We start from the raw sequence: 26413 nt of genomic DNA, 5'->3' as shown, positions 1-26413 counted from the left end.
AGTGGTGACTCTTTCTGGGTAGAGAGCCTGTGCATGGAGTGCTGCCTTATAGTGGTGTGCAGGATTGGATGCTGCATCAACTATGTGAGGCCATACTAGACAGGCCTATTAGTGGCAAACAGACAAAGCACTCCCCCTAGCTACTGAAGGGGCAAGACAGCTCATCTTGGTGCCAGTCCTAAGCCCAGGTAAATGGGGAGGGGGGCGGTGTCAGGAAGGGGATCCAGCAATAAAAAAACTAAAAAAAAAAATGGACTGCGCCACACAGCTAAGACTGGTCAGACAAATGACCCCATATAGAGGTGGGAAAAGATGGACGATAAAGAAGATCTATTTATCTATCTATCTACATATATACTGATGTAAGTATATACTGTATGTAGAAGCAGGCTTGATCACAGTAGCTACAATTTCAGAATCACAAACAAACAAATATAAGCAATAAATTAATCCTAATAGAGGTTAAAAAGAAAGGCAACTTTTTTTATTATTATTATTATTATTAGCAAAACCAGAGGCTCAAACATAATTTAGCCCAGGAATCAATGCTTATATATACACTTGTTTTCTGTACAGCTCTGTATATTGTGACATAAATACTGTATGCTATAATTTTTTTAAAGCTAGTGATATGTACACCATACACATCAAAACAGCCAAAGTAAAGCACCCTTACTTCTACAAAAGTGAAAAAAAAGGGAACGTTATACACAGCTCAGCAATAAGCCAAACATCCATCACACAATGCCCACACGGTACCCTGATATATTTCTCAAGCCGGATATGCTCCACATACGAAGACTGCAGAGGTGTTGGACAAGGCAGCACCAGCTTATATCCTTATATGCTTATGCACAACCTCAGCTTGTAGTCAGACTTCCCTGAGTAAAGGGGAAACTGCATTAGCCTTTATTCACTTACATTTGCTTATATGAAAAAATGTACAGGCAGACCCCGAGATATGATACTCGTAGATGTGATACCCCAGCATTGCGATGGGGGTAGAAGTACCACCTTACCCCGCCGAATGATGGCCAAACCCTGGTGTAACCCCATCCACATACAGACTGAACAACCGTGGGGGCATGACACATCCCTGTTTCAATCCAACATTCTGACAGAAAAATTCACTCAGTTCACTATCCATACGCACTTCAGCCTTAGCACCCTCATGCATACAGTACTCTTCACAGTATCCAGCAACTTCCAATTTATTCCTTATATTCCTAGGAATAAAAATAATAATAAAACAAAAAAGAAGATAGGTGATTGGGAAGTATTGTGTGGAAAAACATTTTTTGATCTATCAGGTGGAACTAGGATTTCAGGGCCTTTAATGATGAAAGAATGGGACTGTGGCCCATTCAACTAGGCAAACTTTGGTCAGTGTCTCATTCAGAGTCTTTCTGGCACACTGGACCATACCTCAACCAACCCTATCGTGGGGAAGGAAGTCTGGATAATTGATGATGATGATTTTTGGTCATATCATTCACTCTGATATTAGCTCCAGTCTTGTTGTTGTGTGTTTGGCAGCTGTATGAATCAAGAGGAGAATACAAACAGGCAATCTCATACACTGATTATGAACATTCATGAATATGCCCCTGGGAAGAAATGCTGAGAGACAACTGAGTGATTGTTTAGTAATGGAGGTTGGGTTGCAAGAGATCATACAGCCTGGAGAGTTATGGTACAGCACATATTTGCAAACAAGCAAAAACTGTAAAATTCATTCATTCATTCATCATTTCATCTAATGTTTCCCCATGAGGAGCATAGTAGCCCAGGGCTGGGTAAGTTGGTCCTAATATTTAAGATGAGTGACCAGCCTCACTGAGTGGCATTACATGAGCAATAAACCTCAACCATCCCTTGGATATAAACTAGCTCTGGCTCAATCCGACTGGTGTGCCTTAATTGCCCACTAAACCACCAGGTGCCATAATTTTGTTATATGGTTACCACTCAGCATAGGAAATGGTTTCCTGGTGGACAGGAAACCATTTGGCTTGTCACTCAGTTTAGTCACCCACAGACAGAAGACGAAAGAATGAAGGAAAGACAGAAGAGGAAGGATGGAAAAAAGGAAGAGAGGAAAGGGCAGGTACCCGGGAGCAGCACTACATCGACTGAGTGGATATGGTGGGCACCCCCACTGACCAGTAGACTGTAAAATGCTTATGCTTCATTAGCAACTTTTAAAAACTTTAGCACATACATGAATGATACACATTTTTGTATTCTCCATTTACTGTTTTCAGCAACTATCCCTAACTAAATATTTAATCCATACAGTCCATTATTTTTTATATTTTAAAGCCTCTTTACTCTTTTTCGTAAAATCAATACTCAGTGAGATTTCTACAGCACTCAGCTTAGTTTAAAAAACTGTACTGTACACAACTCCACAAGCTATATATCATCCAGCCACATACTGTAGGTTACTATTACTTAAATACTATACTGTATTGTACTGTAAAGCTATTTATTTACTTCTGTTTCCTAATACAAGTTTTCAAGCACAGTATTTCCAGTTTTTCTTGCCAATATAAGTCTTTCAAGTGGTAAAGTTTTGCCTGTCTTAAAAGCACATGACTCTTATACTGCTCAGTAAAATACTGTAATTATTCACAAACTAACATTAACCCGTTAACTGCTCTATACAGCCTGGGCTGTTCCGAGTGCGACTGCTCAATACAGCCCTGGCTGCACAGGTGAATTTCGAATATAGTGCCATGGCGACCAAGGCCGACCCATGCAAGCATGTTTTAGCCTTCAAAACCGAAACCGAAAAAGAAAACGAAAACCATACATTCCAATAGGGAATCAGACACTTCGATGTTCATCCATAGCTTTATCAAGGTAAATATCGAGCTAATATTTTGTTACTACTGTATATACTTTGGCATGTGTTCTCTCAATTCCTAAGACAAAATTTGGCCTTTGGGAAATTTCATTTTTACCCCTATGTCTGCGCACCACAGACACCTCCAAAAAACTGCCATGCGCAGTTAACGGGTTAAAAAAACTCTCCAATGACTACATGAACAATACATGGGTTCAAATAATACTAAACAGTAAATACAGTATGAAACAGCCCACCCTATACCCCATGCTAAGCATCATGCTAACATCTACTGCAGACGTACTGAACCACCGCTGCTGCCACTGCCTCTGCCGACTCAATGCATCCATCCATGTTTGAGTGAGTAAATCCATCCCCTCCAATCACAAGACCTCTACCAAGGCTGACACTTCCAGGCAGGCCAGGGAATGCTGATGTCACCTGTAAAGAGGAGATGACAGGAATAAATATTAATTTATTTTTCTCTCTTCGGTCACTCGCTGATGTTAGTCTTCACCACTTAATAGTACAGTATTGCCCATAGCTGCCATCTGAGTAGAGACAAGGGTAACATATCTCTGGCCTAGAAAGGCTCAGACTATGCATGGTATGATTCCTGAATAAAGGTGTCTGAACCAATTTGCTGACTATACACAGAACACTGAGTTTCACATTTTTGTTGTGATACCCATATTGCATTTGCTGCCTGAATTAGCACACTGGATATGGGAAAAAAAAAAAAAAAACACAGGTATTCATGATTTTCATCATTATCTGATCTTCCAGTAAAACACTGCTTGCTTTTACAATACTGTGAAGTATAATAAAACAGTCGGGAAGGAACATTATAGTAACTAGGAAGGATGGAGAGAGAAGGAAGATACAGTTAATCCTTGATACCAGAGAATCAGGTATGACAACCATTAAGATTGTTCTACTGGTGTATAAGCATGACCAGCAATGTGATTATGTACATAAATGATGCACACAAGGAAAGCAACTATGACCATTATATTCTTATGTATCTGTAGAGGTTGACTTTACACTCTCTCTTCTGTCTTTCCTTCCTTCATTCTTTCCTCTTCCTTCTGCCTGTGGGTGACTCTACACTAAGTGACAAGCCAAATGGTTTCCTGTACACCATGAAACCATTCACTATGCTGGGTGGTAACCATATTACCAAATTTTGGCACCTGGTGGTTTAATGGGTAATTGTTGTGCTCCAGTCGGATTGAGCCGGTGAAGGTTTATATCCAAGGGATGGTTGGGGTTGATTGCTCATGTAATGCCACTCAGGGATGAGTGAGGCTGGTCACTCTCATCTTAAATGTCGGGGCCAACTGCCTAGCCCCGGGCTCCTACGCTCCTCATGGGCCAAATGTAGGATTAGATGATGGATGGATGGATGGATGTATCTGTAAAGCTTACCATCACCTTCTCCTTCTAGAGCAGGATGGTATAAAAAAAAAAAAAAATTATATGGTACAGAATGAGAGAGACGGCAGTGTATGAAAACAGTAGATGGAAAACTATTTGTTGTGATGATATGATGAACTACAAGACAAGCAATAGCACCTGGCCAGGTGGCCAAGTGGTTAGTAAGGTATTTTGCACTTAACTCCTTAACCGCGACATTCCTTCTGAATGGACCTATCAACAGACTGTGGCGTTCATTTTAAAATCCACAATTCTGTTTTAAAAGCTGCACCTTGTATTCTGCCCCACGAACTTTGTGTATTCATCCACTCACGCTTGGGGTTGCTAGTTCATCATTTTAGCTTCCTGCTATGTTTGCATAAACACTTGCAGGTATGAACAAGCACGAAGGAAAGTGACAACATGGCGCCCAGAGTGTCAGGTTGGCTTATGTCTGAGGGACTGCTACCGTGACTTAGACACACTCGTCAACTTCTAGAAAAGTGACTCATAAAATGTAAATAAGTGAAAGAAGCTAATTGTAAGTGGAAGTGAATAAACTATATGGAAAATGAAAGTGTCTGGTGTAGGCTATGTAAATATATTTTGCTGGGTGTAGCATTATTTACCATTACTGACTCATTTTTCACTGTTCAATATGACAGTATTTCATTTTACAGTGTCCGTAAAATAATGATACTGAAGTGCTAACTGACACATACACCATTGTACAAACCTAAGTGATGCCTAAGTGAATAAAATATTTGGAAATTGAAAGTGCCTGGTGTAAGCTATGTAAATATATTTAGCTGAGTGTAGCATTATTTACAATTACTGACTCGTTTTTCACTGTTCAATACTGTATAACACTATTTCATTTTATAATGTCTGTAAAATAATGATACAGTACTGAAATGCTAACTGACACATACACCATAGTGCAAACCTAAGTGACACATATAATGGTGTGAAGTGGTGAAGTGAAGGGCAGTTGGCGATGGTGGGGGTCGTTGAGGACAACGGACAGCTACGGCAACACACAAAAACATAAAAAATGACATTGCTTCAAAATATCTCTACGGCAACATAAGGAGCATTTAGACAATCACTGAAGTGCTATCTATCTATTGCCAGACGCCTCAATCCCGTTTGGGGTGGCCACAAACAAATCGCCTCCAGGTCACCCAGTCCCCCGCCATTTCACTGCCCTGCTCCCAGCTCACACACCCCTCTCTCATATACCTCTCCACCCCATCCCTCCATCTCATCCTCGGCCTCCCCCTCCCTCTCCCCCCCCTCCACTTCACTCACATACACTCTCTTCGTCAGTCTTTCACCCTCCATCCTCTCCACATGGCCAAACCACCTCAGTGTGTTCCTCATAACGCTTCCTATCACATCCACATCCACACCACAACGCTCCTTTATATCCTCATTCATCAGCCTGTCTCTCCATGTGACTCCACAGGCTCCTCTTAAATAACTCATTTCCACTGCTCTCACTCTTGACTTGTGTCCTTCCAACAACGTCCAAGCTTCACTTCCATATGTTAGAGTTGGTATCACAATACTGTCATGTAGTAACTTTTTCACTTCCATGCTCACTTCCCTGTTTCTTATCACTGCTTTCAAAGAACCAGCAACCTTTCTTCCGTGCTGTACCCTTTCAAGCACTTCACCCTCCAAACCTCCATCCTTACTCATCACACTACCCAAGTACTTAAACGTACTCACATTTTCCAATTCCTCACCATCCAACCTCGCTGTACATTCACTGACTTCACCTCTCTCAAAGACCATCACTTTACTCTTCCCTACATTCACCTTTGGATTCCGTTTCTTAATAACTCTCCCAAACTCATCCACCAAGCCTTGCAGCTCCCCTTAGTCTTCACTCAACAACACAGTATCATCTGCAAACAACAGTACAGGAAGTTTCCAAACACTATCCTCTCTCACCAGGGCCACTCCAACATCCACTACCCTACCTTGTACCTCTTTTATTACCCCATCCATGTACAGATTGAACAACCATGGAGACATGACACATCCCTGTTTCAACCCAACTTTCAAAGAGAAAAATTCACTTAGTTCACCATCCACACGCACTGCAGTCTTCGCACCATCGTACATACTCTTCACAGCATTCAACAACTTCCCATCTACTCCATATATTCTTAACACTTTCCACAATCCTTGTCTATCCACCCTGTCATATGCTTTCTCCAAATCCATGAAAGCCGCATACAACTTCTTTCTCTTCTCTAGAAACTTTTCCACTAAAGATCTAAGAATGAATATCTGATCTACACAACCTCTTCCCTTCCTAAAGCCTCCCTGTTCTTCTCCAACTAATTTCTCTGTTCTTTCTCTAACTCTGTCAATAAGTATCCTACCATACACTTTTCCTATTATACTAAGAAGACAAATGCCCCTATGATTACCACACACTTCTTTTTCCCCTTTTCCTTTGTACAAGGGAATAATTATACCTGACTTCCAATCCTCCGGGACTCTACCTTCCTCCCAGGCCAATCTGCATATTTTCCACATCCATTCTACTACTATCTCTCCCCCATGCTTCAGCATTTCACCACACACTCCATCAATTCCTGGGGCTTTCCCCGATTTAACTTTCTTCATTGCTTCCACAACTTCTATCCTACTGATTTCTTCCTGTCTTCTCACCGCCCTCCTTCTCCCAGCCATTCCCCAGCCACTTATATTCGCATTACTTCCATCCTCAATGTTCAACAATTCCTTAAAGTGTTCTCTCCATCTGCTCACTTTTTCTCCCTTCTCCACTAGTAATCTACCATTTTTATCTTTCACTCCCCTGCTAACTTCACTTCCACCCTGTCTTACTCTTTTCACCTCTTTCCAGAATATTTTCTTACAGTCCCTCCACTTTACACTCAAATTCCTTCCAAATTCCTCATCCACTCTCTTCTTACTCTCTCTTACTAATCTTTTCACCTCTCTCTATGAAGTGCTCATAGGTAAATAGAAAGGTTTAGCTTTCTTGTTCATATATTATTTTCTTTTTTATCTTGTGTATTAGTAAGAAAATTACTGAACTGAAAATGCGAAAAATTAGGGTGGATTGCCACACCAGGGGCCTCACTTTTGCCACCTTAGCTGCAGTCAAGGGGCTAAGTATCCCATTCTGTTTATTACTATATGATTTTACTCTGCAGTGGGAAGTACCTGTTACTCAATAAATTAGCAAAATCACAGTGTTACAACAAGTTATATACCTGAGAAAATCTCCACTTTTGGCACTTGACTGCCTTGGGTTCTGGCCAATCTGGGAACATCTCTGATACAGAGGAAAGAAGAAGTGGCTTCACCTGGTCAGGTGTCTCTTCCACATGAGCCTTTCCAAATGGTACAGAAGTGTGCATAACAACTGCTGGTGCAGCTGAGTCTGAGGAAAGAATAACAATCTACAGAATATGGATATTAGCCTAGTAGTCTTGAATGATATTTCAAATTTAATAATGTTCGCAAACTTGCTAAGTAACAGATTTAGGTGTGAAAGCATGGTTATTTAGTTTATTTGTATATGGTTGGGTTAGCAATGGAGGTGAATATAAAAGCAATGTGTAAAATATACTGTACTGTGTAGCAGAAAGCAAGACAAAAGAAAAACCATGACAGTGGGAGAACTAATCAATGGCATGCCCAGTGAAGTAAGCCACACTTATTCACTTACCATTCAAGTCCCTAGAATCCTCACTCAAACTCATAGGCACAACTTCACATTCCATATATGGGCTTCATATTACCAAGTAGTTAGTCATTCCAAAGACTAGTATGTTATGGGGTGTTACATCCTTGTCATGCACTCGTCCATATACCACACATTTATCCAACCAACCTGATCCCTTGAAGTCACCTAGCCCCATCAACCTCCAAACCTCACTTTCTCAAACACTCACTTGCCATAACTATCCACCATGAACTCTGCCTATCACGCCTCCTCACACCTTTAAACTCGTTCACACATATCCTTTTCAACACCCTATTTATACCCATTCTCATCATTTGGCCATACCATCTAAGCATGCTCTCTGTAGCTCTGCTTTCCATAGATTTCCTTACTCCACATCTTTCGGAGATTACCTTATAGTATATTATTTCCAATCCTATTCACTCTTCACATCCCACACACATTTCTCAATAATCCCATCACTGCTCTAACTCTTGGCTTTTCATTTTCATGCCATACCAAAGCTTCATTCCCATGTTTTATAAGGAAACTAAAACTCCTTCATGCAATCCTCTTGCAGCTGTCACTTTAAACCTGTTTCATACTATGACCTTCACAGCATCAGCCACATTCTATCCTTGTGCCACTCTACTTTCCACTTTCTTTGCACATTTACCTCACATCTACCACTGCACCCAGATACTTACTCAAATCACTCGCCGCTCCATTCAGTCACTTAAAGACAACACACAGCTGCATGCATGGCCTCCTGATATCCACCCTTCTGAATCCTATCTCCCTCGTGAGGACAGGGTCCACCTGACCAGGATAAGATGTGGGCATCATCCAGCCCTCGAGTTATCAGAAGAGGTTAGATGACTCTGTTGCTCACACCTGTCCATGATGCAACACAGCATCCCATACTATTAACCCCTACACCGCGGGCTTGTTTACCAATGACTTGCGTGTGCCGCGGGGTTATTTGGGCTCCGACAGACTCTCAAAAAATATTTGCCAAAAATCAGTTATTAGTCCTAGAATAATAAAATTACATATGCTTATGGCACATACCTTCAGCTTTCTCCTGGAATGATTGTTGAGCCTTCGTCGGTTACCGTAGGACTTGTGGAGACCTCTGAAGTAGGGTAACGAAGTCTCCACTTTACACTTCCCGACAACCCGTAATATGATTACCACAGCCAGATACAAACACTATAAACACTATTCTACAATTTTCAAGTAGTTTGGGATCCATACTCAAAAAAAAAAACACTGTGAAAGCAATGGAAATTACGAGCGCGTCTGATCGTCGCACTGGCACTAGTTCGCTCATGGTAGTCTGTCATTTATTATTCATAAAACCCCTCACACTTTATATTTCTATTACTATATAACACTTATATATATCTACAGTCTTTATCCATAAGTTTCCTTCAGTAGTATTAGTTTATTGTCACTGTAGGGATTCAATTTCTTTCAGTAAAATACGTAGCATTCACTTTCTCGTCCTGTATACTGGCATTGAGAGTGAATGTCACTTTCATCTTCACTCTCATAACTCATAGCATTCAGACATGCTAGAGTGAAACTTTCACTTTCATTACTCCTAGGGTATATACTCGTATTCTTATAATACTACTCATTTACATTTCTATTTACGTTCTCTATTTTATTTACATTATTTACATTTCTATTTTATTTACACTGTGTTGTGCACTGTCACCTGAAATAACTTATAAAACTATTTTCCATTGTTCACGTATATTTACATTCATTACTTTCACTTGCTGTTTACACATTATTTACAATTCCACTTGCACTGTTTTACTTAATCGAAAGATCGTAGTCACTCTTTTATCAATTGTCAGCCCTTTACCTCTTTCCACACGAGGTTTAGTAGGGGGTAAAGGTCACAGAGCCATTTGCATGGGGGTGAAAAAAGGCCTTGAAGTCAGCAAGATGAAACATACGTCCTCTCACTTCGGAAGATGAGAGTACACTGATAACGCAGGGGCCAGGCCAGGCAGCCTAGAGGCCTGCTTTAGGGGTTATTCAGAGTTACCAATATTACTTCTTGAAACAGCTAAGTCTAGCACTGATATGATTGGCAGGAAATCTAGACAATACATTATAAATTTGGTAGTTCCAGGTGAATGTAAATATCATTTAGGCTTCTCCCTTCCCTCCTTACATGTATATTTATTACGAAAATAGATTAGAGGCCTACTTAGGAGATATATAATCAGAGCTACCAATGTTAAATCTTGAAACAGCTTTGTGTAGCACTGATATGATTGGCAGGAAATCTAGACAATACATTATAAATTAGGTAGTTCCAGGTGAATGTAAATATCACTTAGGCTTCTCCCTTCTCTCCTTACATGTATATTTATTACGAAAATAGATTATACGGCATATTTCAAGGGGAAAAAAACAGCGAAAATTAGCGAACCAGTGCACGTGAGGTGTTGTCAGGTGATAATTAGCCAATTCCAGGTGTATGGCACTCTCACTTACCTGATTTCTTTCTTGTATATATTATTTGGTATAAGAATACGACATAGGGCTTATTTCAATGGATGAAATCAGTGAAAAATTCCAGGGAAGATTTACTTAGCGTAGCATGGCCGGGCAGGCGAGAGGATAGGGTAATGGAGGGGGGGTAGGGAGGGGAGTCAAGAACGGGGAGAAATGGCTAAATTGTCAACAATGGATGGGAGTACAGATGAGATTAGGAGTGCTGACTAGTGTTGGACATTGTCAGTACTGATAGATGATACAAGCCCCCACTTGAAAGCCCGGGTGAATTCAAAATAACACAGAATCACAAAAGCGACGCCCCGCGGTATGATCCCTTGCTCCCAAGAGTCACGAAAGTGACGCCCCGCGGTTAAGGGGTTAAGCACATTATGGAAGACTGCACTGCACACAATTACCTGCACCAACAACGCAACATACACTCCTTGAGAGCTCTGTGGGAAAGCCTGGTATCGGCCGTGGCCTTCCTTAGGGACTGTTTGGCCAGACTGCCTAAGGAACAACTACAGGTACTACTACTACTTACCGACACTTTCTCACTGATTCAGGTCTCTCTTCATTTACCATAACATCATGCTGGAAGTAATCTTCTCTCTCAACAATGATCACTTTTTTCTTCTCTCCATTAACTTTCAAAGAACAACACTCACAGACACTGACAAAACTGTACCAGTCTGTAGAGCTCCTGTTCACTGTTAGAAGCAGCACAGCATCGTTTGCATATATTAGATCCAAGGAACCCCACCCTTCACCATTCATTACTATTCTCGTCCCTTTGTAAACAGAATGTTTACCTTTCTTACAATCCCATTCACATACTGCGCTGTATATCTCTTTCATAATCTGAGCCTTGTCTCACTCCAACACTGATATTAAACAACTCGGACAACCAACTACCCTTATACAGGCTTCACTGCCATCATAAAAGTTCTAAAGAGCACTCGACAGCCTTCCATCCACACCATACATACACAAAACTTTCTGTAGCTAATTCCATTTAAGAATACAACATTCATTAAGATTTTTCCATCTGGCCTACCTGCACCTCTCTTCCTGTGATCAAGTGCCACAAAGCGCACTACTGGATCATCGGTCACATACTGGGCAGCTGCACCCTCAGGCAGTTGTACCTGTGCCCCAGAATCATAGAAAAGGCCAAGGGCATACCTTGAACTGTAGTCCACTGATTGGAGATTACTGTGTAGCTTCTCATCACTATCTGGAAAGCAAAGTCTACAGTAAGAGCCATATTTACACAGTACGACAGTCTCTCTATTTAAAAAAAAATCAGTTTATGATGTATACACATCTCCCTCTGAATAAAACTGACATTAAGTACTTTAATCTATACTACAGTAAAATCAACTCTGAAAGTCAAACCTTGACCAATACAGTGCATACCTGTGTTTCCCCTCCTAACCCATCCTTTCACATTAGACTCACCAATAATTTCCTTGACTGTGCCTGACAACCCCAGAATCTGAGGAACAGGCATGGTGAGGATGACTGCATCAAATGTGTCTTCAGTACCAGACTGGGTTATAACGCGCCACCTTCCACCCTCTGATGCATCCACACTTCTCACATGATGCTCATACCTATCATTCATAAAGATATACTTCAGACGTGAAAGATGTAATTGAGATATTGGGAAAATATACGCTTTCTCTTTGGACATATTCAAAAAATGCACATACAGTGCACAGTATGGCTAAGAAATTCTCTTGAAGTAAGACTGAGGGTAGTTCTGGATGATGAGGATAAGAGTGATGCAGTACAGTGCGGTACACTGGCGAGAGAGAAGGAAAAGGAAAAAAGTGAGAGGGAGAGGGGTATATGAACTCAAAGAAGGCATGAAGTGGTTCTGTTGTACCAGTCTCCTGTTCGGGGGTTCCTACAAGGAAGCCAGGCATCAGGGAGGGGGGGGAGGAGGAGGAGGAGGAGGAGGAGGAGGAGAGGAGAGGAGAGGAGAGGAGAGGAGAGGAGGAGGAGGAGGAGGAAGAATATATTATTATATTGGTATTCTAATGTTAATTATTCCAAAACAAGAGTGATGGTATGACTAACACCAACAAACAACACTGAGAATGGAATATTGACATTATTGGGTCACTAACAAATTAAGTACCATACAGTATCTTCCTTCTACTGAGTATACTCCGAATACATAACTAAAACTAATTCACTCAGGAAGCAGAGAGCAGTAAAAATCTCCAACACTTAGCTAAGGTATGGATGGTACATGTTACAATACACTGGCTATTCAGTGTACGTTACCCTATAAGTGTAAAGTGACGTGATCCAAGCACAAACTACTTGAGGTGCATGCAGCCTTACAGCTCAGACTATAAAGAAGAACGAAAGTAACGACAGATTCCCTACTCTCCAGAAGCATAGGAGTAGGCCTGTATGGCCATCATGTATCTTTGTTTCCTTTGTGTGTGTGCACTGGATCTAATGAGACCTCAGGTAACATGATGACATTAGGATGTTGATGCAGCTCTACTGACTGTGGTCTAAAACTAGTCATTGATGAGGGTTGTTACTGCACAAACATTATCTGAATGTGTCACATTCAGCACAATGCATAATGGACTTTTTAATGAAATACAGTTACATGGAAAAGATTTATTTTATCCTATATGGAGATATTACCATAAAATGGGTGCTGTCTGTATCATAAACAGTGAAGTACAGATGACCTGTGGTAGCAGAAAGATGATATTAATTCTTATCCCATTATTATCCTCCTCTCAGGCATACATAATGGCTCACTCACTTAGTAGTTACATTTGCCTCCTTCATGAAGTACTTCACGATGGATGAGATGCCTGAAGGAGTGACATAGTGTTTGGTTGCCTCATTCCCTCTCATGCCCACCACCTTGCTGGTCAGTGGTGTCAACACTCCATCTCTCACTAGATCTCCATAGTACCTGGTATTGGGTGTAATGACAATGCATTTCAAAGGTCATATAACAGAAGAAGCGAGGGAAACATATGAACAAATTTTACAAGCAGATCACTGTTATATGCACTGTACCTCTCAGAATCACTGAGAAGAATACTGAAACTCAATGCAACTAAAAACAACCTAATGGTGCAATACTTGAAAAGAAAGAATATGACTTTCCAAACTTTGGTACAGGTACCATATGCATTTAAGGAGAGAGCAAGCTATATTAACTGGAAAAGTGGAGTGCTAAAGAAGGCTGTGATTTTTAGAAGTTTTAGAGTTGTGCTGTGTTAACATAGCAAAACTTAAATGTGACACTAAAGTACCAGTAGGTTAACTTCAGAAAAGATGAGGAATTGACTACCTCAAGAATACTATGAAAAGGTACTGGGATAAGTAAGGAAAAGACCCTGTGAAATAAATTGTTGCTTGACATCTCAAATAATTGTGAAATGAGGGTGGTGATAAGAAGATAACATTTTCTTGGATACAGGTCAATAATTGTGAAATGAGGGTGGTGATAAGAAGATAACATTTTCTTGGATACAGGTCAGCTATACTGTATATATATATATATATATATATATATATATATTTTTTTTAAGAATGGCTGCAGGCATAACCAGGATGGATAGACTACATAAAAAAAAAAAAAGGAGAGTTCTGAAATGAAAAAGGGTACAGTAATAAAACTGAGATGTAGCAGAGCTAAATGGATCAAGAAATTATGCTACAATGGTACTGAAATGAATGATACTCAGTCATAGCACAACTTACGAGGCATGTAGCTCAGCATACTCTGGTGTGGCAGAAATATATTGTGCTCCCAGATCTGCCAAACAGCTAGAATCATGTGGACTCCGAGAGGTAGACATACGACCTCCTGGAAAACAACAAGCATGAATCAGTATGACATTCAGGAAACCATCCGATAATGAACAAGTAAATCCAAGCATGATTTTGGCAACTACCAAAAAATCAACAATTAAATCCATGTACAGTACAGTAAAATCTTGCCAAGTCAGACTAAAAGGGACTCAGGCCAGTCCAATTAATAAATGGTTCTGGCTTACAGAAAGTTCTGGTTGACTTTACCCTAACAAGAAAAGCTCAGACTTTCTAAAATATTTCCAGCTCCAGTGCTTTGCACTGTACTTGATAACCCAATACATATTCTATATGTAAAAAAAAAGAAAAAAAAAGTTAAGACTATATAATGGTATCAAACTGAAGCTTACATACTGAAATAAAATAAGACTGAAATTATTCCAAATGTCTGAACCAATACCCTCCCCATAAAACCACTCAAGACAAACGGACACCCCGTATGAGATTATGGTGTCTGGGTAGAGAAAGAAAGAATAATGTCTGCAGCATCCAATAACTACCCAATATGCAATAGTAATCAAGGGTTTACTGTGCAACCTGATACTCCATGTTACCTGCACCCCTGGCCTTGTCCCAAAGGACCAGCTCAGCATTAGGCAGTTCTCGCCTCAGCAGTGCTCCAGTCACTGCACTGGTCAGCCCACCACCCACCAGCAGTACACGGGTCATTGCGCACAGGTGCTGTCCGAGAAGGCAGAATGTCCAATACAGTAAAATTATATACTATACAGTACTTGGAACAGTACAGCAACTGCTATATATTGTAAGAGTTGCATTTGTAATCTCATCTTTTCCACTCCATCAGCCTAGCCAAAAAAAGCTATCATAACTACAGTATAAAAATACTGATACCCTTACTGAAATAAGAAAATAATAGAAAGAGAATGCTGGCTGGCAAACCTTTACCTACCACACATCTGTGAGGGAGGCAAAAAAAAATAAAAATTTTTAATTTTCAAAAATGCATTTTCAATCCACAGTTGTGCATGACCTTTGATCAGGTAACCTGAATAATTCATCCAGATATATAATTACGAGTACAATATTTATAGACGGTAACGGCCACGTTGCACACACCTGACATTGGGAAAGAGCTCTACTTATACACATTAAAGCCATGCTTTACAGGACTTAAAGGGGAACTGATCCATAGAGCCAAATCCAAGAGATCTGTTAGAGCTACTTGAAGGACTGTTTGTATTGGGAAACTGAGGTGCATGAGACAACTAAACATACTGTGGTGCAAGGGACTGCAGCACTTTTGAGTGCAAAGTTGACTTCAGGAGTTGTGTTCTGTGCTAGTACTGTAATGGTTGACCAGTTTCTTTTTGCTACTTCCGTGACATCTGTGATAATAATTTCCCTAACAAACACTTGACTTTCATTTTTAATACCATACAATACATTCCTAATACACCACCAGAAACTTTCATTTTCTAACAATACATTCCTAAACTACCACCTGTAACTCCCAACAAAATGAAGAGGGCTTTAAGAAATAGGAGCATGTACTACTGACATAACGTAGTGATTACAGATATTGCAAAAATCGTAGGCACATCCTGGATATCCACCAATGGATCACACCACACTAGCAGAGTTTCAGCTGACACCCTCTGCAACTACAGTAGATACAACAGAAGTAAGATGTCATGCAGCATACTTTTAACCTGCATTTCCAAACCTGTGTAATATCATCACCTGAAATTTGAATGCTTCATTACTGACTTTACAAATGCATGCTTTTAGCCTAAGCCTTACGATGCAATTTCTTCATGCCCTCAGTCCTTCTCTGGTAGAGTTTATTACTGTTTAGGAGCAGATCTATTGCTTAAAGGACGAGGAATATAGAAAACTAATATCACCATTCAAAAGATCATCAAACACTGGTAAAGGTCATGTTCATAATTCCCAAAGTCGAATCCCAATGTACTATACATATTAAATTACCCTAAGTTAGGTCATTCTTTCAAAAACTGAAGTCTATCGGAAACAATAGTATTCAGCACAAATTTCACCACAGCTCACATATTCTACATAACACAGTCACCACCAGAACATTACCTTTTTACGATGACAATACTACAGAGTGGAGGTGTTATACAACTCCGGACTTTGAATTCGTCTGCTTAACAACACAAAACAGCTGATTCTAGAACAGTAATAGCCAGACTTGATTTACGTATATTTAAGGTAAATGCCTGCTTCTGTCTTTTATTAGATAAATTTATATCTAACTAAGACAGTTCCATTTTATTGCTCAATAAATTCAACAAATTAGCTCAAATATTACAAGATATGGTAACTTTTAATTCGATTGTCAAACATTGTCACAGAAAGCTGACATAGAGAGGGTAAACTTATACAAATCGAAAAAAATTTCAGAGGATTTCGGCTTCCTTTAATAACTCTTGTTTATGGCCCTGTTTTATTGCATAATGTGTACCTCTTTCACTTTCAGCACTCTGAGACACTATAGTAACTTCATAGCAAGCTAAAAACCTTAATGCAGGCGAGTGGTGTGGGAACAACAGCCTGAAACATGTTTTCGTCCTCACGGCTGAAACAATGACCGAATACTGTTGGGTGAATCAATATACACCTTAGGCTTCATAGCTGAGCCTTTCTTGAGTGAAACGGGTGGCGATTCAAGCGCCAACTGAGACAGGATGTTTTCCACCTAGTCTGAACTGGAATATCAGCACAGTTTATTCTTGTACATTATTTAAAAATTGATCGAGATTGTGAATACACCACATTCAGTAATTATTATAGCGCTTAAACTACCCTGTAGTAGCCGTGGCTTGCTGTAGGTTACCTGATTTTAAGGGTAGCGATCATGCGGGGTCACCGGAGGTCATACAGGGTCACCGGAGTGCCGATCTCGTTAATAAAATGGTCTTTGGCAACCAAAATGGATATCACAGTCTCATCTACCTTCGAAAGGTGTTATACTAAATTATTGCATATTTTTGCAGGGACTAACACTAGTTCGCGATGTCCTTTCGATTTTAATTGATTATCAATCTCGCGGGAGTGGGGGAGGTATAAATCGAAAGGTTACCCTGTGTGAGATGGTAGGCAATATGAGTACCTAAGGTAACAGCTAGGGGAGGTAACTGTGGTAACCTGGTTTATACAATAGCCTTGTATCCCAGAATATTGGGTGAAAACACCTAAGGTACGGAGATGAGCACCGCGGCCAACCGTCTCATGGCGACTGCTCTACCTTGACTTTTTTAAGTAGGATATATATATATATATATATATATATATATATATATATATATATATATATATATACACACACACCGGTATATATGTATGTACGCTAGGTATGTATGTATATATATAGGTTATGACCATTGACCCTTTTTCCTGATCGTGAATTTCGTGCTGACACCATTAGCCCAGGCGATTTTGTACTAAAAATTGTCGTGCCGGTCTTTTCCCTCCTACCAGCCACCTTTCGTATCCTACCTAGTGGCCGTCTTTTCCACTTGTTATCCCTCTACTCTTTCCTCTGCCACCCCATCCTCGCTTTCTCTTCCTCAGTATCCTTTCCTGACGTTTCCTCTCCCTCCCTTCCTCAACCCATTCGCTGCACGTCTCCCATCCGCCTCCTCGTTCCATCACCCTTTTCTATCCCTATTTTTGTTTTCCTTCGTATTTTTCCACATTCGCCTCATTCCTGCCTATAGTCATTCTTTCTCACTTCTCTCCCCTTTCTTCCTCCTGCTCTTCCCTGTCCTGCCCTCATCTTTCCCAGACTCTCTCTCTCTCTCTCTCTCTCTCTCTCTCTCTCTCTCTCTCTCTCTCTCTCTCTCTCTCTCTCTCTCTCTCTCTCCGGTCAGAGTCTTTTATAAAGCTTATTTCCCTTATATCTCTGTGTAACCGGCAGTGCAAATGGGGACCTTGATGTAAATTAGATTGTTTTGTGTCGTATTCTAGGGTAAGACCGTGACTTGGTAAAAACTGATTATCTGTCTTCATTACCCTCTTTTAGTTGACAGGCATCATAAGCCTTCCTCTCCCCCATTCCCTAAGTCTCCCCCTCGCTTCCTTTGCACTTCATTGTCTTTCTTTTCCCTTCCCTTACTTCCATATAATCCACTATCCCTTCCTTTCCCTTCCTTTTCCCCTCTTCCTCTCACCACCCCCTTCTCCCACTCCTCACACTCCCTTCCACCCTCCAATTTCTGTCTTCAGAATGACAATATTTAGATTACTGTACTCAAATATTGTTTTTTTTTTTTTATAGAATATAATAGTTATCCAGTGTTGTTAGCAAACCAATCAATTAAGAATAGAATATTACTGGAGTTGGCTATACTTCAGTTTCTATTCTTCATACATGCATCTGTCTGTCTATTTCCGGACACCTAATCCCAGAGTTCATACAGGAAGGGTGACTTCCACCTAAGACGCCTCAAAACTTCTCATCACAGTTAATCACAACACTGATTTAGATCATGCCTGCTTATCTAAAAATCCACCCATCTACTTTTGTCAGTTAACCGCCTAAATTGCCTGACTCATAATCATAAGAGCTCATTCAGGATTGCTGCGACATACTATCCTCAATAGCCTGTCTACCACAGCCAGTTGCGTACGCATGGCTCCACAAATGAAGGGCCTAGTTGGGACCGTCCTATTCTAAGGGGACGAGGGAGGAAGGAGAGACACTATTGCTCAGTGTGCACACGTTAAATAATCCAAAATTTCAATTTGTGGGGGCCAGTGGGGGTGCAAATGTTTAAAAACGGGGGGACCCAGGTCCTTAGGCCATGACCACTGCTTATCAATACTTCAAGTCGCCCTCCATCATGTACTCCTCCATCATATCCTTCAACCACGTTTTCAACCGTGTGGAGAGGATGGAGAACGAGACTGACTAGAAAGGTGTATTTGAGAAGTGGAGGGCGAGAGGGAGAGGATGAGGACGAGGATAAGATGGGGGGATGGATATATAATTATAAAAGGGAAAGAGATGTGATTTGGGAGAAAGGCAGTCAAATGGCAGAGGACATGGTGGCATGGAAGTGATTTGTTTTTGGCCACCCCTGGCGGGATTAAGACGTCTGCCTGTAGATAGAGAGATAGACTGTTGTCTGTTAATAAAAGAAGTGGAAGGCAAAAGGTATCTGGAGATTTCTTTTTCCTCTGATATATGGCCATGAGTAGATCTCCTTACACAATGTGAACATGGAAAGCTTTTGCTTGATGATAATGTTCTCGTGCACGTACGCAAAAGACCGGTGAACATGGGAATGGTTTGCTTCATGATGATGTTATCGTACAAAAAAAAAATCTTACGTGAGCATGGAAAGGTTTGCTTAATGGTAATATTATCGTATTTCTGGCAAAATATTGCTTCTTCTTCGAACTAATTTATACTTTGTTGATGTATCTAAAGCCTAAGCTTAATTATGTACAAATATGTTTGATATTTATGCATTAGAACAAATGTGAGGTTGTTCTATACAGGTTGTGAAATTCAACAATTTTTGATCGTCGTACGATAAATCAGCCAAATCATAACATTGTAAACTTTTGATGGGCGTCCCGTGATCAGCTGAACATGGCAGGAAGTGACGGTAATTGTGTATTGCACGTTACTACTTTGCTAACCGTTCTAAACTGAATGAGAGCAACACTTGGTGAAGGCGTAACCTGCCAATTCCAAGGATTTATGAGTTATAGTTGATTTGCTTCACTGCTAGGTTAGCTGTTAGCAGGACAAGGACATTTAATTCTTCATTTAGCCAGCCCTTTTCCGCTTTCACTTTATTCACGAGGACTTGGGATAAGAACCTACATACTCTTAAATGACATTGCAAACTACTGCTCATGAATAATGTGACTGGGCGGAAATGTGGTCAAAAGAGTGCTGGTTTAAAAGCATGGCTGTTGTCAACATCTCATTGCAGTCATGGATGTAGAGCATGAAGGAAGCCTGACAATTTTTTTCTTATCTAATTAAGATGTTCATCACCTGAAGAAGTTTAAGATATTTTTATGATTCACCTTTGGTGTAGGGTGGTTAGGTAAGTTACAATAGGTAATGATGTTGATAATTGAATAGGGTCAGGTTTAGAGCCTCTTACATGAAAGAGTTTTCAACAAGTGTCCTGCCAGCAGTTTTTGTTTGGGATTAATTTTTAGAATGAATCTGCTGGCCACTTCCATAGTCTTTTTGCTTTGAACACAGTGTGCCATATGCTACTATATAATTTGTGATGATTTTTGTAGCAAGCCTTTTTTTTTCTCTCTTATTTTTTGTTTTGGCAGGTGGGGGGTGAGATGACAGAACTGACTCCTCTGAGATATTCTTTGATTCAAACTTTGGCAGTATTCAGCCCTACTGTTAGCATTCCCCTGCCCTAACCTTAGCATTTTCAGCTCTGACCTGGGTTTCCTTCAGTCCTATATCATGTTAAGGGATATTAATGAGCATCATACATGCTAATTATAATATAACCTAATTGATAGAAAAATGGAGGTCCTGAATATTAGACTGTTTGTATACAGTATATTGGCACTATATGGTATGGTGATTTTCCTTTGACTCAGTGATTGGCATTTGTATAGTGAATTTTCTTTGTCAGTGATTCAGTGATGAGTAAACCACACACACACACACACACACCCAACATTAGTTACTGAGTATGAATTGATACCTCTGACATTTGTATTTAGTTTGTATGAAAACATGCTGTAAATATTTATATTGTGCACTGCCTTCATGGATCTGGAGAAAGCATTATAACAAGAGTACCTGGTAGATAGATAAGAAATGTGGCAGATGCTATAAATACAGTCTATATATGGAGTAGCAGGGAAATTTTTAAATGCAGTTGACTCACTGGACCAGGGAAGTGTCTTTTTCATTTTTTTCTTGAGATATCCTGATAATTTTATGCAACCTCGTATAGACTTTTCAGACTGGAGGGGTTAGATACAGCTTTATCTATAAACCCCGTGGAATATTGTATGAGAGGGGGATTATTAATGAAATTGCTTGGTAGCAACAAGAATAAACTAAACAAATGTCACCTGGAGTCAAGATGTTTAAAGTAGGTACTGTTTGAGGTTGCAAGGATGGCACTTATTTTGGAAAAAGATTTTTTTTTTTTTTTTTTTTTTTAAGTGTTGGACAGGAGCATGGATGTGTCATGTCCCCATGGTTGTTCATTATCTATCTATCTCAGTATGGATGGTGTTGTAAAAGGAAAAAAGGTAGGGTAGTGGTAGCTGGAGTGTCATTAGCTAAAGATAATGTTTGGAAATTGCCTATACTGGTACTACAAATGTTTTTTAGTGTAGATGATATTGCTATGTCCAGTTACCAACAGAAATAAGTATGAGAAGTCATTTCCTTTGATAGGAAGCTGATATTCTCAAATACAGTGCAATAAGAAATATATATATATACAGTACATACAGCACTGTATGCATTGTGGTCAATATACTGTCAGCTGTTGAAATCACTGAATACACCTCAGGACTGATAGTAGGTTGTAGCAGCCATCATCCACTCACTTAATGTAGTACTGCCTACTTCTTCCCTCACCTTTGTTATTGTATTTCTATGTGCCCTCCTCTCTTTCTACTTCACTTTTTCCTTCCTGTCACTTTTTATATGCTCTTCTTTCCACTTCAAGTGGTTCTGCAGTAAACAGGAAGCTTGTTGGATTGCTTTAGCCCAGGAAATTGTTTACAGTGTTGGGTGGTAACCATATTACCACATAAGTGGGTGATGTGGAGCCTGCTATGATGTCCCTGTTAACTGAGTGGAAAGATGCAAATGTGGCAGCCATTTAGGAACCAAACCACCACACTTTTCCTTGTGTCTTTCAAGATCGAGGCACTATCACCTGCATGGGAACATTGGTTCACTGCATGGGATGACTCTTTAGGAGCAGTTACTTTCCTGCAATTGATGAATCTGCTTAGCCAGACACTGGGTTTAACAACAACAGCATCAGTATTCATGGGTTATTAGTGTCTAAGAGATATACAGTATATATGATTTTTCTACTGTTCAGTATATTAGTACAGTGCTAGTACAGTAGTTGGTCATTGATTGGAATACAGTACTTCACTTTTCCCTTCTATTTAGAGGTGAGGAAACTGCAGCAGCACCTGGCCCTCCTGCGTGACCAATATGTGAAGCTTCAGGAACGCCACACAGCCCTGGAACAGCAGCATGCCATTCTCACTGCTTCAGCCCATGCTGCTGAAGGCGAGGACTCATTTGTCACCAGGCTACTTCGCTTTGTGGCAGATTTGTATGATAAGGTAGGATGGTTTACAGTATTCCATGAGCTAAGCATACTGTTTTCTGTGCCTATTTCTTGTACAAAGAAAGGATGTACAGTATATGATTTTGGAAGAAAATGTATTTAAACTTCTTTGAAAACAGAAAACTGTTTTGGATAAAGATGTCTAACTGTAGAAGTGAGTGTGGAGAAAGTGTGATATCTGAGAGACAGACAGGCAGACAGGCAGGCAGGCAGGCAGACTGAGACAGAGACAGACAGACAGACAGACAGAGTTGTGCTAACATTATGAAGAGAGAGAGGAAAAAAAAAACCTGTAAAAACTGTTTTGGTAGACTAATGAAATGGGAATGATGAAAGCAGAGCAGTAGAAACATGATTAATTTTGATGATGCGCAGAGAAGGAATGTGATGCTTGAGACTGCGACAGAGGTAGAAGGAAATAATATTGTGAAAGTTGAAAGAACAGTAAGGCACTAGATGTTAATGAGATACATGCTAAGATGATAAAGTGAAGCGTGTTGATTTAAATGAAATTGTGCATTTTTTGGTGGAGTGAAAGAAGGCTGCAGTTATGCCTTTGTATAAAAGTGAGTACAAAACTTGTCATTGGATGTCTACTGAATGTCGCAAGAAAGGTACAGTATTTTGCATGGAAGAATAATATGAAGAAGGTAGGAGTGGTATCAGACTATCATGTGCATCATGAATAGGGATGTCATTTGACTGGTTGAGGATGTGTAGATCAAATGCCATATTTGCAGCAATGCAGAAAGAGGAGAAAGCTTGTAAGGACTAAGGTAGTTCTGACTTTTCTGATCTGGAAAAAGCATATGACAAGATGAATATACTATAGTGTGATTTTTGTAAACTTTACATACAGTAGTTGTGGATGGAAAACTTTTGAGTGCCGTAGAGAGTTTGTGTGATGGTAGTGAAGCTTATGTCACTATCAGTGCCAGAGACAAGGGTGTGTGATGTCCCCATGGTTAAATTCCAGTGTACAGTATAGTTAGTATATGGATGGAGTTATAAGAGATTAACCCCTTCACCGCAAGCTTAACCCCTTGACCAAACTAGCCTATCTTCCCACCGGTACCATATCCGAGTAGTAGGAGAAGCTAGGAAGCTTTAGACATCCCTCTGCTATCCTCATAGTAGAGCATCAGCTTTTGATGTCCTGGGTTCATCCTTGTACGCTCCTGTTGCTTAGAAATGACGCACTGTACAGGGTACGTCGTTGTGACGAAGGGGTTAAAACAAGAGTTATGGATAGAGGGTGGACCTGGTGTTGAATGCTGAAGAGTGCAGTACAGTACCGTACTGTACTGTATTTAAAATCTGGTGATGCAGATGATACATTGTTGCTTGCCAATTGTGAACAGGTTGTTTGCAGACTGGATCAGAGTTTGGTGAATGTGAGTGTAAGGTTTTGAAACTGTATTTGTATAAAAGTGATTTTTTTTTTTTTTCTTCATCCCCCTCTTCCATATGAATAGCCCCTATTTTATCTTTTTTCTTATGACTTGCAATCAGACATGAATTGTTATACTTAACCCACTTTTTTTTATATGGTATCTTTCATATGAATAACTTTTTATTTTTTCCTTTCTCTTACAATTTTTAGTGTGGCATGTACTGTTTATGCTTAATGCACAGCTTCTAATTACCTTACAACCATTGTCATGATCCATTTATTCCCGTTCAGGAGAAATACAGTGACATGATTGTACGTCTAGGAAGCCGTGATGTGCGTGCCCATCGCTTTGTGTTGGCTGCTCGCAGTGACAGTTGGGGTGTTCCTTCTCTTCCAGACACAGACACACTGGGTGAGCCTATTGATACTTGAATCACAGGGTTGGACATATTTGGAGAAATAGCAGTTGGTGACATGTGCTTGACATCCTTATGTCAAGGTGCCTGTATACAGCTTTGTTTAGCAAAGCAAATCTGTATGTACATGGAATATAAAAGTTACAAATGATATTACATTTAATTATTTTGATTCATAATATTTTTATGGTATATCCCATTGGATCCCAGGGTTCCTGGGCAAGGCAATATTCCGGCAGGGCACTAAGCATACCGCCCTCTGCCTATCGGCTCATAGTCACGAAGCTCAGTGGTCCCTACCTGGGGGTTCCCTACTTTATTAACGTTTGAAAATTCCCAGTTCTGTCCTGTATAGAGGACACTGGGCTCCAGTGGGTTAAAGAAGCTGACAGATTTGCCAGTCATTAACCCATTGGATCCCAGGGTTCCTGGGCGAGGCAATGTGCCAGCAGGGCACTAAGTGTACCGCCCTCCGCCAATTGGCTCATAGTTGCGAAGCTCATAGGTCCCTACCCGGGGGTTCCCTACTTTAATAACGTTTGAAAATTCCTAGTTCTGTCCTATGTAGAGGACACTGGGCTCCAATGGGATATATGCAGTAGTGCTGAAACATTTTTTTAACTTCATTTGTCAGTCTTTTAATTAAAGATTATTACTGTATATTGAATGAGAATTGGTTGATAGAATCTCATCTGTGTATTCCTAAATGCAGAGTAGTAGTTTTTTTACATCTAGGCGTGAATTCTAGGGTGATGGTGTGGTTATGAATCAAAAGGGGATAGAAAACTTACCCAAATGGTCACCCTGGATGAATTACGGTATTGAAAATCAGCATAGCTATGTGCTTACAGTAGCTGGATGCACATTTTTAATGAAAACTATCAATTGCATTTTTATGTGCATGGCACAGAGGCAATGTAAAGAGCTAATACCTTTCAATTTAAACTTACTTAGTCACCATATTAAGTTATTTTGAGATCTCTCTGTGTTGTACAGTTTTAAAGTCTCTTGATACTTTGTTAAATATCATACTGTAGCTGTACCATAATAAATTCAGAACAGCGCTGGGGTTGGATGTGGTATAACTAATAGTTTTCTGTGGGCTGGAGGCCTACCAAAGTGCCTATTTTTTTCTTCTTCCTCCATCATTTTCCATTTATATATGGGGTCTGTGTGTTTGACCATTATGCACCATACAACTTGGTCCTGAGTCTCCTCCTTCATAAACCCCTTCTCTCTCAAATCTTTGTTCACACAGTCCATCCACCTCCTCTTCGGCATTCCTTTCTTCCTCCTTCCTTGTACTTCCATTGTCAAATCTCCATCGTGCTTAATTTTAATCCTATCTCATCACGTGCTTATACCAGTTTAGTCATCACTTCTTCACCTTCTTGGATACCTCACATGCCTTCACGGTCCCTCTGACTCTCTTAGTTTTAATCCTATCCAACTTTGTTACCCCACATATCCATCTCAGCATTCTTATATCTTCCACAGCAGACTTTTCCTCCAGCACTTTCTTCACTAACCATGTCGTGGCTTCATGCATCAGTGCTGATTCCACCACTTATGTACTTTACCATAAATCTTAACATTGATTCGTCTCCCACATAGGACTCCCTATACCATTCTCCATTTCCTCCAATTCACCTGCACCATGTGGGTTATTTCAGCGTCCAAATACAGTATTCATCCTTGGCCATCATCAGTCCTTGATATTTAAATGTCACTCTGTTCACTTTCATTCCTTGAAAAGTAATAACTGAATTTTGGTCTTTATTTTACCTCAGATATCTGTTTTCTTCCTTTTGATTTTCATTTCTCTGTCTTCCATAACTCCTCCCCATCTCTTCTCACTTAGTGCTGCATAGCATGATGTTATCAGCAGAAACTTACAAAAGTACCATTTCCAGCTAATTACCCCTTAGCAGTTTCTGGACA

General features: G+C 40.1%; 2 protein-coding genes across 3 annotated transcripts in view; one reads left to right on the top strand and one right to left on the bottom strand.

Annotated features, from left to right (window-relative positions):
* Positions 1 to 554: 554 nt before the first annotated feature.
* LOC145403651 (renalase-like) lies at positions 555 to 16504 on the bottom strand. Of its 2 annotated transcripts, none has more exons than XM_080275338.1 (9): positions 16422 to 16504; positions 14912 to 15038; positions 14247 to 14352; positions 13294 to 13449; positions 11958 to 12112; positions 11554 to 11733; positions 7522 to 7691; positions 3136 to 3289; positions 555 to 881 (listed from the first exon to the last, which is right to left on the bottom strand). In XM_080275338.1, the coding sequence occupies exons 2-9, from the start codon at positions 15024 to 15026 to the stop codon at positions 841 to 843; spliced, it is 1077 nt and encodes a 358-aa protein (XP_080131464.1). In that variant the 5' UTR covers positions 15027 to 15038; positions 16422 to 16504; the 3' UTR covers positions 555 to 840. The 2 variants fall into 2 exon arrangements, with proteins under 2 accessions (XP_080131464.1, XP_080131465.1); XM_080275339.1 differs by having other exon boundaries at positions 3153 to 3289.
* A 3434-nt stretch (positions 16505 to 19938) lies between these two features.
* LOC145403649 (ankyrin repeat and FYVE domain-containing protein 1) overlaps positions 19939 to 26413 on the top strand; it is a 93960-nt gene continuing 87485 nt past the window's right edge. The window contains exons 1-3 of the mRNA XM_080275336.1: positions 19939 to 19954; positions 22480 to 22658; positions 24348 to 24468. Of these exons, the coding sequence (XP_080131462.1) occupies positions 19939 to 19954; positions 22480 to 22658; positions 24348 to 24468 (316 nt within the window). The remainder of the gene's footprint in view (positions 19955 to 22479; positions 22659 to 24347; positions 24469 to 26413) is intronic.

This window comes from Coenobita brevimanus, chromosome 61 (genome assembly GCF_032717465.1).
Source record: "Coenobita brevimanus isolate Jiangsu-jjx chromosome 61, ASM3271746v2, whole genome shotgun sequence".
Taxonomy (NCBI): domain Eukaryota; kingdom Metazoa; phylum Arthropoda; class Malacostraca; order Decapoda; family Coenobitidae; genus Coenobita; species Coenobita brevimanus.
The sequence above is the reverse complement of the archived record's forward strand: the minus strand, read 5'-3'. Positions and strand labels throughout refer to the sequence as shown.

Coding starts and splice junctions, on each gene's coding strand:
- LOC145403651 (XM_080275338.1), bottom strand. CDS start 15,026: ATGACCCGTGTACTGCTGGTGGGTGGTGGGCTGACCAGTGCAGTGACT. Junction 14,353..14,911: donor GGACAAGGCCAGGGGTGCAG/GTAACATGGAGT, acceptor GTTGTTTTCCAG/GAGGTCGTATGTCTACCTCT. Junction 11,734..11,957: donor CACAGTCAAGGAAATTATTG/GTGAGTCTAATG, acceptor TTTGCTTTCCAG/ATAGTGATGAGAAGCTACAC.